General features: G+C 44.5%; 2 protein-coding genes across 3 annotated transcripts in view; one reads left to right on the forward strand and one right to left on the reverse strand.

Annotated features, from left to right (window-relative positions):
* Positions 1-10,541: 10,541 nt before the first annotated feature.
* Positions 10,542-11,129, reverse strand: LOC135445132 (actin nucleation-promoting factor WAS-like). The gene has a single exon (XM_064707168.1). It carries the CDS (start codon positions 11,127-11,129, stop codon positions 10,542-10,544), a length of 588 nt encoding a protein of 195 aa, XP_064563238.1.
* The window catches only part of CSMD1 (CUB and Sushi multiple domains 1), a 1,074,724-nt gene continuing 1,069,774 nt past the window's right edge, over positions 11,019-15,968 (forward strand). Inside the window, exon 1 of one of the 2 annotated variants that reach the window (XM_064707609.1) lies at positions 11,019-11,561. In XM_064707609.1, coding sequence (XP_064563679.1) covers positions 11,495-11,561 — 67 coding nt within the window. In that variant the 5' untranslated portion in view covers positions 11,019-11,494. The remainder of the gene's footprint in view (positions 11,562-15,968) is intronic. The other variant, XM_064707608.1, reaches the window with a different exon arrangement.

A 15,968-nucleotide genomic window follows, 5' to 3' on the forward strand; every position in this document is an offset into this window, starting at 1 on the left:
TCAATTTGAAGTTTTTCCCTCTTGTCCTATCATTACATTTTCTTGTCAAAAGTTCCTCTCCAGCTTTCTTGCAGAAGATCCAGCCTTTTGGTCACTGTTGTGGAAATAACTGCATTTTCCAAGTATATGAGAAATATCTAGAATAGATGTTGTAGAGAGGGGCTTCTTTGCAGATTAAGGAGACTCAAACAAATTGAAGCAAACATTTTTTGATAATTACTGTAAACATTGTCATATTTAGGTAGAATTTTGAGATATTAATATTATTAATAGCAAGAAGAGAGAAAATCATTTAAAATACACACAAATACATTTTTTTTCATAATTACATGGCAAGTTGGATTTCTACAAAATCTAAGAATTCTTGCAATTTTAAAGAATATAGGCTGGCATGAATATATTAAGGCTCCCTGGAATTATGATTGGAAAACCTCATCACTCAGGTGCAGTGTCTTAGAAGAATGTTAGTCCATATCTGAAAAAAACCAGGCCCACTAGGATAGCCCACAGATGATGAGGTTATATAAAATGTGTCTGCTCCAAAGGTGAACAGATTGTTTGATAATGGATGGCCCACAAGGTGACCAAGATGGATCTGAGAAAATACACATTAAAAAGTAGTCTACAGAACTATATATAAACAAAATCAAAGAAAACAAATCAATTTAGATCAGTTAGTTTTGAATGGGTATCAAAATATTATCATACTTTTAAAATACAGGTAATCATCAAAATGGGCTGTAACAGGTGATGCAGCCTCTAAATTGGACATCTAGAGCTGAGGCAAACCCCAGTGGGCAGTGCAAGGGGCTGTGTCTTTTCAGAGTCAGGTGTGCAGAACTGGGGCTGTGGCATCCTGCCCTGTATGACTAATTGCACAACCACTGCCTTGTTAGGGAGAAAGGCAGCTGTACCCTAAAGTCAGATCTCAGGTTTCATTATTGGTGGCTGCTCTGGTTACATGCCCTTGAGGTTTGGTCCAGCTGTGAAATCTGAATGTAACAGTTCACTCAGTTTATCTTTAGTGACAATGCATTCTGCTGCAGTTACTGTTGGGTAGTAGCAGTGGGGAAGTGGAAGCTGCCCTTTCAAGGCTGGGATAGGAGCTCTGTAGCTTTTTTTATTTGTGATGGATAAGAGAGATGATCAGAGCATGTGAGCTGTGTGGTGCTGCATCCAAACCTATGTTGTTGTGCCTCTGGAAAAGGCTAGCCAGTGGCACTGAGCCAGGGAGGTTTCAACCTTACACAAACACCTATAAGAAAAGGACTACACTTGTAATAAACAGAATTTTCCTTAAAAATATGAGTCTTGTGATTAAAGGTGCAACACATGGAAACCCGTCCTAGAGCCTGATTCTCACAGAGACCTATGCCAAGCAACAGCAAGAATATATTATCAACATACCCTTTACACATGTCTGAATAATTCTCAACATTAATGCAGGCTCTGTGAGTGCTTTAAGGCACAAATAGAGCCCACAGTGAGCAGAAGTCCACTGCTATTTGTTTTTCAGTTTTATAAACTTTATTCTTCAAAGAAGTATCTTTTTAATAGTCAGGAAAAGAGAGACTGTTGTGGTTTTTAGATGGTTTATCCATTACAATTTGACCACCAACTGCTATGGGAGAAGATTTCAAAAGCAGAAATGGGCAGCTAGATGCTAAACACTCACTGAACACCAAAGGGAGTTTGGCTCCTAACTCCCTTGTGCCTTTGCAAATCTGCCCCAGAAGCTTGAAGTATAACAAATCAATTCAGTGCTGACTGTGTTACAGTCTGTATAACATATTCTTGTTTTCACTGCAAATCTTAAGCAAATCTCCTATTTCACAAAAGAACACAACATTTTCTTATTTTTCAGTAGACTGCATTTTAAAGCCAATGGAATAAATGAAAATGACTGACTGACTTTCTTGGTGTACAAGCAAAATGAAAAAGATACCAGGAATTGCTCTCCTCCTGTGCTAGGGATCATACCTTACCCCCCACCTCCAAAAAGTCTTTTTTCTGCTGTGGAAAGCACAGCAGTCCAGCTGAGATGACAAAGTACATGCTCTCACTTTGGATGGATGACTAGGGATAGTCACTCATCCCCTTAACAAGAGGACCAAGGCCATCCACCTAATGTTAGCATGTGATTCCTGCAAGGTACCCTTACAGCAAACACAGAACATACAGATCACGATCAGACACTATCTGGATTCTTGCTGTCTCTTATCTGGGATCCTAAAATTGGGCAAAATGGGTCTTAATCTCTACATGTCTCCATTGATACACAGGCAGCAAAACTCTGAATGTCAGGACCTGGAACAAATTGAATGGCTTCTGTGCATACTGTGAACTAGGAATACACTAACACCTTTATCACCCACTTCTGAATATTCTAAATGAAAATAAGGCAATAATAAATGATTGAGAACCAAGGTCCCGTGGGAAAAAATTTATCACACCAAATTGCTTCATTAAGATCTTTTGAAACTGACAGACCAATTTCCAACAAAGTCTAAATTGGCAATATTCTATTACCTTTTCAATAATTTTTTAAATAACTGCCTGTAATGAAGTGATCCATTTCAATCTTATGGACCTAAGAATCACTATGGTATGGCAGCTCCCTCCCAGACACTAGTGTATTTTACACTGCCTTTAGGACATTGCCATGAGAATCTGTGGGGTTTTTTAGAGGATCAAATGAATTTTGATCTACTTCCCAAAATCTTCAAAGAACTCATGCTTCCTCTTTCAGAGGACTCATGTTTCCACGAGGAAGCATAGACCACAGATAACAACACTCAGAATTTCTAGTTCTTGATTTTTTTCTAACAATAGTTACCCCAAATATTAAAAGAATTCTAAACTGATCAATTACTTAGTCATTTCTTTAAAAAATATTTGAAGACATGAAATTATTGCATGCTTTCAATAGATGCTGGTGGAAGTTCTGTTCTTCTTTCACTCCATTTTACTAGTATATTATGAAGGGCTGAAAAGACAAAGATTTAAGGCAATGCCAGGTAAACATGGCTTGTGTGTACTGCAAAGAACTGATCATAATTAATGTAATCAGAAATCTGTCCATGTGAAAAAATGACAGTGATGCTATCTTGAATTCAATTAGAACTCATCTGATTTTTTTCAGATCTGCAGTCTGGGAGTTAAGCTCCCCAGAAATAGAGACATGGAGACTTTATACAGGAAAAGGGAAAGGTGAATCTGAGAAGCAGATTATTTCTATGGTGAGTTCTGATCTTACTGTGTAGAAGTCCCACAGACAGACTAGGTTACTGATGTTCTCAAGAAGAAAAGCCCCTCTTGTGCATCTTTTTTAGACAGAGAGGAGCTTTAATTTAGAAGTTAGGAAAGGCAATGACAATTTAGGAAATAGATGAACTGTAAAGGACTAAGTAGGGAGGATAGATCATCACTGCTCAGAAGTTGCTGTTTTAGAACAGCCTGGTAAAATTCTGTTTAAGAAGGGAATGAGATGACAAAGAACAAAAAATTAATTCAGTAAAAAATGCTAGACCTCTCTTAGTTTCATGCATGAAGGGTAGAACATGGTTCTGCCTTCTTTCCAAATGAAAAGAAATCATGACTGGTTAAAGCAAGCAGGAGGATACTTAATCTCATTATTTATGAATATCATTATGCCTCTCTTCAGAAGGGCATTTTGCCAGCTTTACTTAAGCAGCAGCTAGGCTCCTTCTCAAAACCCCATCTTTGGATGGTATTAGGAAAGCCAATCACTGTCCAGTGTCAGGCTATCCAATATTTGGGAAGAAAATTGAGGTTATGCTGAGGGGTCAATGCTAGCAATGTTTGCATTTCAAGATTTAGATGGTCTCCATCTGGCTTGGTCAATATGTAAGTCAAGAAATAAGAGTACATGATAATTTCCTAATGACTCTATTCTGTTGATAGGCCTTTTAGATTTTCCTGTGAAGGCAGATATTATTGATAATGGATTACAGCAGGAAGAGCACCTCAAATTCCTCTTTTTCAGAGGCAAAATTCCACCACTTTATTCTTGTCCCATACTTACACATAGCTACTGTGAGTAATGCTGCATTGTAACTGAAACTTCAATGCAATCAATACTTTGATTTTATAACTCCTTCCCACTCAGCCAAAATCCTAGATTTATTACTCATACAGGACACAATCCTGTCATCACTGAAGTCAGTGGAAAGACTGCCATGCAGCTCAGGTTAGCAAAGTTTTGAGGGATAATTGCAGTAAGCATTCATGTGTATTCTGTTACTTGGCAGAAACAATAAGGCTGTTTGCCTTTGAAAGAAAGGGTCATCAACCTCTTCCTTAAGGAAAGAGTTTAGAGACATTTACATTATTTTAAACCTGACATTGTCACAAGGTTGTTTAAACCAGACTATCAAATTCTTTTCTAGTAAATACAGGAAGATAACTAGCTGTGAAATCTGGCAAGCACCTGAACAGGCTATCTCCCTCTGCAGGCTTGTACACACCACTCACTGTAAGGAACTCCTACCTCAGAAGATCCCTGAAGTGTGGATAGGTACAAATTAAGTGATTGAGGTACATACGTGAAATTCATCTACCCTGAAAAAATATTTTGAGGTGTGGTAGAAGATATTTCTGCAACATCTATTGGAAAAATAAATATGAATATGGATTTCACAAGATTATTTGTATCCCAAATGTTCTATTGAGAGTGTCACAGTTACTACTTTCCAACTTAGCACATCCAGTGAACCCACTATCAGAACTCAGGAAACTGCAGCACCATCTTCCTGATAAAAAAATCACAGAAATCCTCTCAGGACCCTTCTCTTATGAGAAGTGTACCCAAAAGTTCAGTTAGCATAAGCCATACAAACTCATTTCTTGGAACATCTGCCAAAGTGAATGTATCTCTGGAGATTAAGCCACTTCAGTCAAGGACTCTTTGAGTCTAAGTGTAATTTCTTGTTGATAGTAATTATTTTTAAAGCACTGATGGTTGCACACCTGGTTATATGTGCGTTCTCCCAGTTTTCCTCTCATGCCTGTTAACACTTCTTGTGAAGACCCTGCTATTAAAAGGTAAGCCAAACATTCAATGTCAAGATAGAAAGATTCTATCTTTGAAATCTCTTTCATCTGGCAGCCTGGCAGAATTAAAGTTCAACCAAGCATTCTCAAGGTATGATGAAAAAAGAGATGCAAGACACTTGACTAACTGCTCTTGCTGACATGTTTGATTTTTATCTCAATATATTTTGTCCTCTATTTATGAAGCTTCTACTACCACAGCAGTGGTCTAAACCCCAATTAGGAGAAGTATCTAATAAGGAATAAAAACCTCAAGTACCCTAGCCGGAAGAGGTGCTTATAACAATTTTTAAACACCTACATAAGATTACCCTTGCTTTAGCTTTGCAATTCTTTATTTACTCCTTAAACCATTAATACTTTACTTATTTTTTTCTTCTGACCATAGATTTAAAAGTTTCTTTTGTGTTTGCCTCATTTTACTTCTTTAGCTGCTTCAATGCCTCCATTTCACCCAGCCATTGGACTTCTTTCATGATCAGTATCATAATATCTCACCATCTTTCTCACAGCCTGGACTCTTCTTGTCCTCTTTTCTCTCTTCTGACAACTTACCCCTCTATTTATGGATTAGTTAGAAACAATGTGACTTTACCCACATTTCCCTCTATTTCACTTTCAACTCCCAGCTATCTGGTCATTCTTTATGGAAGGAGAATGAGAACACAATATTAGAGAATAGAAGAATATTAGAGTTACTGTAACAATCTTAGGAATCCCTTTGAAACAACTTGTTTTCTCTGATTTAATCTTACCCTTCTTCAGGGACCTATGAAACTATTACTTCCTCAATCCACCAAAACTAAAGTTTTGGAAGATACCAGTTTTGTCCACTTGGACCAAAACAGAACTCTTCTTGAAACAGTGTATGTTCACATCTTCATCAATTCCCACTTCACCTGACTGCTAAGGTAGTATATTTGAGAACACACTTCTCATCCACTCTTCAAGTTACTGTGTGGGTTTTCTGTCCTTGTTTTCCTTCTCTCTTCTCTCTACACCTTGTTTCTCATCAGCAAATACAAATTTGACTACCATCTGTTTGCTAATGACTCATAGATATACTAGGCTACTCCAGACTAAACTCCTTATGTCCAAACTGAAATCTCAGCTTGCCTCTCTGACATATCCTCATGTAGATTAGCCATCATCTCCAATGCATTATGAATTCAAACAGAAAGCCTATCTTTCCCTGTACACTAAACCTTTCTTTCTCAGCCAGTTAGCTCAAAATATGAGTCCAGGACACAACTTAAGTCTTTCTCCCAACACACAAGAAGATCTTTAGTTTCTAGCTAAAGACTAAATGAAATGCAAGACCCAGCATGAGGAAACCATGCCAAGAGAGCTAGGCTGAAGCATAATTCTTCCAAATGCTTAAACAAATGGTTCAGAATATTAATGGTAGCTCAAGTTAACAGCAATTCACAAGATGTTAAACCAAGCCCTTTCTTAATAAGTCAATGTGAGCTCATAATTGAGACGCTGCATAGCTGTTCATCGGTCAGCAGCATGGTCACTCAGGTGGACAGCTCAAGGGAAGTACCTAGATTCAGTACACCTGGGCATGGAGCCCTCCTGGCAGGTATGACCAAAGTCTCCTCACAACCAAACACCTTTCCTCTCTCAAACAAAGAAGGATTTTTCCAGCTCTGAAAAATATAATGTTGCCCTTCCCAAATCCAACGAGATCTTTGCCAAAAAAAAGAGATTTTTTTCTGAGCTATTTATGGCCTTTCTTCTCTGCTTCTTCAATATTTCTCCCATTTGACAGAACTTACTACTTTTAATTCCCAAAGCCTGCTGACACTGTCACATTTTACTCACTGTCATGATACTGACTTACTTGTCTGTTTATCCTAGCTACTGTTACCCACATTATTAGCCTTGCATTGTCATAGGTTATGCTTTGCAGGATCTTCTTATGCTTGACAAAAAATGAATAATCTTTTTTCCTTGAACTACTACAACAAAGTTCCCTTTTCCCCTGTTAAGCCTCCAAAACAAAAATGTTTAAATGTCTGAGAAACAGTTCCTATGTAGAATAGTAATCTTGATGTTGTCTCCTACAGGCATCTTGAAGGCTACCATCTACACATTCCACCTTCCCTCTAAGGCAGAAATGTCTTTCAGAAGTCTCATCTTCCTACAGATGGGATCAGTGTAGGTCCACTGAAAAGAAAGTGTGTTAGAGCCTGCCCCTGAGGAGCTAAGTAGCGCTTGACAGCGCTTTAAAACAGGCAACTTACATTTTCCCAGTGCAACACTTTTCCCAACTGTTCCCCCTAAACTAAGCATTCCACAAGGGAATACAATATAGCAGAGCAGGAGCAGGCCGCCCAGGGGCCCTCTTGAACAGCACTATCATGATATCCTCTTTGCTGACCAATACTCCCTTGAAGTATCCCGCCTGACAGCTCTAACCACCTTTTCCCTGTTTTCTTCTTCTTTCCCCATCTTAGAAGGCCATTGATACTTACACTTATTGGCCTCTGCTGGTAGTATATAAAACAATGATGTGGTTGTAGCTGATACTGCAGATGTCAACATTATTGTCAGTCTAACCAGAGATTCTAGTTTCAACACAAAATTACCACAAAGAGAAAGCAGAGTCCAATCTAAGCCTAAGAAACAAATTTTTTGACTGTAGACAGACTGTGGGTGGCATGGCCTCCTTTTTATTCTTTATGGTATAACAAATTTGGGTTAGGAACATATGTACATATAAATATTTTTTTCATTGTTCCAGCCTAGAAGACTGTTATGACTAAAGAAGTCATTAAATGTTTCAAGTCTGAAGACAGAGTTCTTGAAAAGAGAATGTGCTAAGTGAGAGTATTTGGAACTCTGGTCTCTGTTTTTGCTCACATCTAAAGAGCTTATGTGACAAAAAACCATTTGGATGAAGCTGCTCATGGAGAACACTGTTATACTTTCTGACTTCCTCACACTAAATCTCTGTTTTGCTGAAGACTATCTTCTTATAGATTTTTTCCACAGTACAATATTTTGAATTTTTGAGCTTTCACATTTTGAACTTCACAATAATATTCTGGCAGAAAGCTACAGGCTTCTGCGCCCAGTGCAAGTACAGAAGGCCTATGGATTCCTTTTAATAAGTATGTGGTATATTTTCAGATATGTTCTGAATCAGTAGTTTTTCTTGGATAGGTGCAAATATTCTTGCACCTTACAGAAAGATGTTTCTTCCTCCCATAAAAAGACAACATGGAAATGTGGATTCAATATTATTAACATAGCAAGCTGAAAAAAATTAAAAGGGAAGAGGAAATCTAACCTTTCAGACCTTTATTTTATATGGCACAGAGGAACAAAAGGACAAGCTCTCAACTGAAAATAAATCCTTGTCAAGTTACTTTTAAATCACCCTGATTAGTACAAATAGTCTTGACATATACTCTCCCCATACCGTCTATAGGGAATAGAAAGAAATATTGCCTCTGTTCAAACTCATAAATTTGTGGATTTTATGGTAGTACATTAGGTACTTAATATACAACAGAGAGATTACAGTCATTAGGTTAGATCATATTCTGTAATTACCATGTTTAGGTACTGCAGTTCCACACTGAACTCAAGTCAGGTTGGTGGAGACTCCTCCTGGAATGCCATGCTTCAGTTCCAGAGTCATCTTCTGGCTTTCTTGGCTTTGAGGGGAAAAAAATACACCAAACAAGGTATGTAAAAGTCACTGTGACAGCTACCTGACTCTGCTGAGAGGCGGAAATCTTCTCGGGGTGGGGGTCTGTGCTATCCTGTTTATCTCAGGCTAATGGTAACATGCTGAAGGCCAACAGTGTTTGTGCATTATGGTTTACTGTCACAGGATGTAAGAAAGGAGAGAAGGCATCTTTTGCACTCATACTGATCATGGTTCTTGGTTATTTTACCTTATCTAGGTGCTATGAAGGGAAGAAATTAACACTTGTATAGCTCAAAAGAGAAGTAATTGGGTCCCAAAAGCTCAATGAGGCCCCAAAAATCCTCAGAAAAACAGAAGGCCTTGGATGCAGTAAATCTGTGCTGTGTGAGTCAAGACCAAGAAGGCACATATTATATCATACTGGGGCTTTGGCAGAATCTGCCATGAGTAGGATTAAACAGCAACTTCTCAAGAGTGCTTACTGAAACAGCACAGCAAGAAATTATACCATCATTACTGCTTTCAACTATATGCATATAAATGGTGTTTATTTATGATTTTTCAATTATCCTAACTTAACAGACAATACACCAAAACAAAACAAAAAAAATATTGGGCCAGATGCAATGCAAACAATTGCTCATTTCAGAAGTCTGAGCCTCAGATTTCTGGATGCCAGAAAGTAAGTCTCAGCTTAAGTTTTCCATCTTTCTTACAATCGTTAGCAAACTCTCCCCAGTCCTCTGACAAGGATAAGTGGAGGAGCCTGAGCAGCTCTGACTGGGGAATTCTACACAGCAGCTTGGCTACATGATGTCTGGTACTAACAAGTATTAGCACCATTTTACTTTCACGAATGGAAAGAAATGACTCCCGGAGGAGTTCATAAAATATGGATGAATGCTAACTAAAACCAGATCCCTTCTGTGAAAGCGTTTGGGGGGCAGCGGGTTTGGGAGCGGTCGGGGAAGGCAGTGAGGGGGCTGCAGGCCTGGCCCGGCAGGGAGGGAGAGCTTGCCACGAGATGGCAGCAATGCCACGTCTGGCTCGGCATCCTGCCTGGCTCCGCTTTCCTAATTTTTTTTTTTTTTTTTTGAGTGAGAACCACAACGTTTTTACCTAAATACGAGCTTATTACAAAGTCAGCCTACCTCGTTCAGCGCCTATTCACCACCTTCATGCAACTTACAACGAGAAAACAACTTCGCACATTTCCCCACGAAAGAAAACTTGTTGTAAGTGAATAATTACAACCTTGAAACTACCTTTCCAAAAGGGCTTGTGTTTCTGTCTTTCCTTCCTATGAGCCTTTGTCTTTTAATTACGGATATAGGTAAGCATTAATTATGGAGTCAGGCCCAGCATGCAGTGATGGTGACAATTCATACTGGATTGAAAGTCAGGGTTGGGCACGTTTATGCCACCCGTTTGAAGGCAGGCCTGGCACAGAAACCCTCGCTGGGATCATGGAGCATAGGGACCTGTGACATGACAACCTTGGATCACCATTTCCTTTCCCTCGGGCTCAAGGAACCAACCTGCTCTAGGCTGGTGGTGGGGAAGCCTCTGGTGCATACTGCCATGTCATATTCTGATTGGTTTTTCTTTACTTTTGGAAAGGATTGTTAATGGCAGAAATTCCTCTTGGCAACAAGAGCTCTCGAGAATGGCAACATAAAGACAAAGCAGTGTTCTGCAAGGAGAAATTGGCTCATCTCCTTCCTCTCAGGAACAACAGCTTGTTCTGATGAACAACTTAGAAGGAACGAGCAGGGCACATTTTGGACCTGAAAGCCTTCCCCTCTCAAGAGCGGGGACGAAAGCAGAGGGTAATTTCACCGAGGACGAGGGACCCCAGCACCCGCACCTCTCGCATGGGGCTGGCGGAGGCGAACCGCAGGCAGAGCCGGGGGACAGACAGGACACCGGGGAATCGCAGCCGAAGCCTCCCGGGCAGGTGTAGCCCTAGAGCCACTGCCCTTCTCCGCGCCGGGGGCACCGGGCCCGGGACAGCCATCGCTCCCTGGGGCCGCTCGGCGGCGGGCAGCAGCCGCCCGGGGAGGCCGTGCGGGGCGGGGGGCGAGGCCGTGCAGGGCCGTCCAGCGGCGCGGAGAGGCTGCGGGCTGGGCGAGCTCCGGCTGCACAGCGCCGGCCGCTTCCCCTCTCCCTGGGAAGTGATGGTTGAGTCCGGCGGCGGCGGCGGCGGCTTCTCGTGTGGCTGGCAGCCGCTCCGCTGCGCTGCCTGCGCTACTCTCGCCGCGATCCCTCCCTCCCTCTTCTCTCCTTCTCCTCCTCCTCCTCCTCCCTCTCCTCCTCCTCTTCCTCGCACTCTCCGCATCCCTCTCCTGCCGACGCCGCCGCTACCCGGCTCTCCCCGCCGGCGGCCGTGCATGCCTCGCCGCCCGCGGCCCCGGGCGTGCCTCCCCTCCCTCCCCGGGTGCCCTCCCTCCCCTGGGCGGGCGGCGGGCCGGCGGCGCCGGGGCTCCGCGGGCGCTGAGCGGCGCAGCCCCGCCGCGGCGCGGGACTGATGCTGTCTGTGAGCAGAGCGGAGCGAGCCGCCCGCGCAGTCCTGCAGGAGGCGCCGGGCGCTGCGCGGCGCTCGGGACCCGGACCGCTCCTCTCCGCCTCTCCTCGCCCTGTGGTGGTTATTTGGCGCTGTCCTTAGCCCCGCTGCCGCTCGGAGGACACGGTCGCAGCCGAGAAGAGCCGCCGGGGGTTTTGTGTGAGAGTGTGTGTGTGTGTGGAATAACTGCAGACATGACTGCGTGGAGGAAATTCAAGTCTCTGCTGGTTCTCTGCGCGGGGCTCCTCACTGCAGCTCAGGGTAAGATTCGGGTTTCTTGCATTGCATTCGTGTAGGCTGTGGTTACGGCACTCATAACCCCTCGGCTAAATCTCTGCCGCTCGGTTGAGCTCTCTCCCTCGCTTCGTTTCTGCGCCGGCTAACAGCAGGCTCCTGGAGCCCGGTCTCCCTTCTCCCTGCCTCCCACCTCCCGCCGGTGTTCCCCTAGGGCTCTGCTCCCGGCCGGTCACTTCCCCCGGGAGAAAACAGCCCCCTGGAGTTGGGCAGCAGCCGCTGCGACGCCGCGAGCGGAGCCGTGCGCATCCAGCCGCCTGGGCAGCGCCGGAGTTTGGGAACACTTCGCTCTCCGCGCACGCACGAACGGCACCCGCTGCCGTGTGAGGGACAATCCCCGGGCTGGCAAGTTTGGATCTCCCCTCCTCCCGCCTCCCCGGCTTTTGCCGTGCTCGAGGGGGAGCGCGGAGTGGGTGGTCGCGGAGAGCCGCCTCCGCCTGCTTTCAGCCGGCTCCGCTCCCCGCAAGTTGCGCGGAGGCGGGGATGCGGCGCCGGGGACACCTCCGCCAGCTGCCTGCCCGTGCCCGAGGGAAGAGGACTCCTCTCTGCTGGGCGTGCGGTGGAGAGAGTCTCCCCACCCCAGCTGGGTTTCTCCTTAAAATCAATGGGGGAGGGTGGAAAAACGAGGGGGTGACGGGGGAGAATTTGGTTACACAACTTCAGTGCTGGCCTCAGCCCCATTACTTTGCCTCATCGCTGGAGACAACAACTTCCCCATTATTCACTTCGCCTCTCATTAGCCCTGCGCTTTTTCATGCTGGGAGAGATGCGAGTCTGTGTGTGCGAGAGAGAGGGAGGGAGCGAGGCAGCTCGGAGCTGAGCACCTGTCCCCGATACAGCCTCTGTCATCTCCCACCTCGCTCCCGGTTGTTCTGCCTGCCTCCGGGATGACGGTTCCCCTTGCGGTTTGTACCGTCTGAGTCTCCCTTAACCCTTCCAAGGCGCTTTGCATCGTTCCCACCATTTTATTTTTCTCGCTGCTCTTTTCGGTGCGGGGGCGGCTGAAGAGGGGGGAGCAGGGCTACCGCGGCCCCCGGATTGGCGGGCGAGGCTGGAGCCTTCCCCGTCCTGCGGGTGCCCGCGGCCGGGTTCCCTCGCCCGCCTGGGTGGCACGGCAGAGTGCCTTCCCTCCCATCGCCTCCGGCCGTGATCTGCAGGAAGAGGCGGTGGAAGGCCAGCCCGCGCCGCCGGGAACCGGGCAGGAGGCTTGCCCGGTCCGGAGGAGCGGCTGCGGCTCCACACCAGCCCGATAGCATCCCTCCTCTGCCCGGATCCTGCCGCTGCCGCGGTCCACCGGGCAACGCCACCCGGCTGCCTCTGTGGGAAGGGAGCGGGGCGAGAAAGGCGCCCGGCGCTCCTGGGCTGTGAATCCGCGGCTCCCGGGGATGGGGCTGTGCCCGGCAGCACACACAGCCCGCGGCGGGCGGGGGCTTCTCGGCGTGGCCGCCCTAGCCAAAGTTCCAGCCTGCCCCCCCCGAGCCCCGGTGCCTCCTGTCCCGGTGCCGCCCGCGCACGTGCCCGGCTCCCGGCGCTGCCCCGGGCACGGCCCGGCCCGGCCCGGCGGGGAGGGAGCTCCGGTCCCTGGCGGGGCTGCCCCGGGCACGGCCCGGCCCGGCGGGGAGCGAGCTCCGGTCCCTGGCGGGGCTGCCCCGGGCACGGCCCGGCCCGGCGGGGAGCGAGCTCCGGTCCCTGGCGGGGCTGCCCCGACAGCCGCTCCCGGGGCCGGACCGCGGGACGAGGGGCAGCTGCTGCCGCGGCCACGCCGCTCCCGGGGCGCGCCGACACCCGCGACTCATTTGTTAAATACACTGTAGCCCGTTATGTCGCTTGACATTTAAGTGTTTTCTTTTCATGGCTGACAGCACATACGAAAAGCTGGAGGCTGGATCATGGTTATTCAGCGACGATCCGACGTGTTTTGCTTACATACAAAGGCTTTGCCAGGAACGTTTGGGCACTGCCTCTGATGCTGCTCTGCAGAATGTAATTATACCTGCTTAATGTGAAGCAGCAACACACCCACTTAAAGGCTAAAGACTGACTTAATGTTGAAGTCAAACAACAGGTTGAAGGGGAGCCATCGGGGACAGTTGACATAATTCCTTCCCGTTTACCTTCCCAGGCAATTGAGCACAGGTATCTATATTTAGTCAAATGTAATCCTGAGGCTGAAATTACGTTAATGCTTCAGAGAGTGAAAAAACTCCTTCCTTAGTAACATAAAGACCCAGGGTTTCAAGAGCACACAAAATAATTTTAATTATTAGATTCATAGAACTCTCTTTTGCCAGTCCCTTGCTATCAAATAATTTGGTCACTGTAAAAGGAAATCACCCAGGTTTTGCTTGGTTTGGGGATTTTATTAGCAAAAAAAGAAACAAGTGCTGAATTTCTGGAGGTGTTGCCACAGGCGTTCCCATATCTTTCAGTAAAATGACAGGTGGGTTGCTTTCTACAGTGTTCCTCGTTATGAAATGAAATGGAAACCCTTTGTTCCTGTGGAATTTTCTGTAACTTTTTTAAGGAACAAGCAAGGATGAAAATGTACATTCATCATCGTTCACTGTGGTAGACTTGAGGTGCAGTTCTACACATTTCTTTGGACTGATTTAATCTGATTGATGGACCTGAGTGTTTTGGAAAACATTTGGGGAATCCTTCCCAGCTCATTGTGCTTTAAGCATCAAGGGAAATTAGTATGGAGTCATTTAAAGGAACCGCTTTCCCAGAAGCTACCCTATCATAGCAATTATGCCTCAACAAGACAGACGGCAGGGTGTTCAGCTATGCATGTTAAGATGGGCTTGTTTATAGAGCCATTTGCTAATTCTGATATGTTGTATTGTAACAAAAGCAAACATAAAAACCCCTATTGATTTTCTTGAAAGAAAAAACACATCAATATAATTTCTGTAAAAATTCATAGTGGTACAGAACAAATAATAGAATTAGACTCAATTCAGATTAAAATTCAAGAAAAGAGTAAAAGACATTTCTGCTGTGACTGTGGACAGCCTATATTCCATAGAACATACATTCAGTAGGAATACATACTGCTTAGTACCTAGAGTTGTTCCAGTACGTGTTTTCAAGGTAATTTCCTGGACGTGTTTAGATAACCACATACAGCACCTTCATTGCCAACTAATTGCCTCAAACTAAATGTACATAAGCAGGCTTGTGCAGAGATGTATCATTCAGATTAATGGAAATAACAAAGGGAAAACATTTCTGTTCTTAAATTAGATACAGACAGTAAAAGGACTCTCACAGCTCAGGATTTTGTTTTAAAAAAATTAAATAAATCTCAAAACATTTTATGTACCTTCTGTTTCCTGCTATCACTTTGTCATAATAAGTGCTATAACTACATCACACAAAGTTACCACTCTGTTTAAGGCCTATTCCTGTTGGACTGAGAGTGTTTGTCTCTTTTAAAGTCTTTTTTTTTCTCCAAAGTAGTGTTTTTCAAACTGTGAGACTGGTCTCTCCAGAGAGGCTTCATTCTCTTCCAGAGAAGACTAAAGCAATTCTGAGGAAAATGAGCTGAAAAAAGGGAATTTTTAAAAGAACATCAGTGCAAGGTATTGAACACCCAGCTGTAAAACCAAGTATTTGATGGATGCATTCTCCATCCCCCAGCTCAGTGAGGAATTTGCCCTAGAAAGGCATAGTAGAGAATATCCAGCTCTGACCATGTAGTATTTTAAAGTAAAAATGCATTTACTTTTTGGTAATATCTGTATCTTACTAGTTTTTGCATTGAGATATGTATATGATGTCCTAAACTATGTGTAGGAATAGGAAACTTGGTAAGCTTGAATGTAATGTAGTGGAGAGCATATAAATGCCACAAAGATTCCCCAAACATTCATTTTAGACTCTTGTACCCATAGTTGAGGTTGAATTACCACTGTCAACCAGCAAAGATTTTTCAGTTTCTCTGGTGTGTGTGTGTGGAACAGGATATTGGTGTGAGGAGCTGAAGATGGCTTACAGGCACACGAAGACATAAGCACAAATGGAACTTCAGGATGTATTGAAATCTGTGAGGCCACTTCAGCAGCATCTCTGATTTGTATAGATAACCATTCTGCAAATTGTCTATACTGCAAATCTGTCTATTTTGCTGACTCTCACTGTCATGTCCCTTTATACAGGCATTGTCTGATTTTGATCAGACAATGTTTTTTTTTTATTTGGGAAGGGCAGTTGTCATTTTTCCCCCTGCAGACTGGTTTTTCTATATAAACCCTTAATCTTATTTTTACTCATGGTGTGGTATTAGTGTTACATATGCATTGATATCAGCAAGTTTTAAAAAAGTCCTCTATGCCACTTATGCCTCCACAGCATTTCCACAAATAAAAACTT

This window comes from Zonotrichia leucophrys, chromosome 3, assembly GCF_028769735.1.
Source record: "Zonotrichia leucophrys gambelii isolate GWCS_2022_RI chromosome 3, RI_Zleu_2.0, whole genome shotgun sequence".
NCBI classification, from domain to species: domain Eukaryota; kingdom Metazoa; phylum Chordata; class Aves; order Passeriformes; family Passerellidae; genus Zonotrichia; species Zonotrichia leucophrys.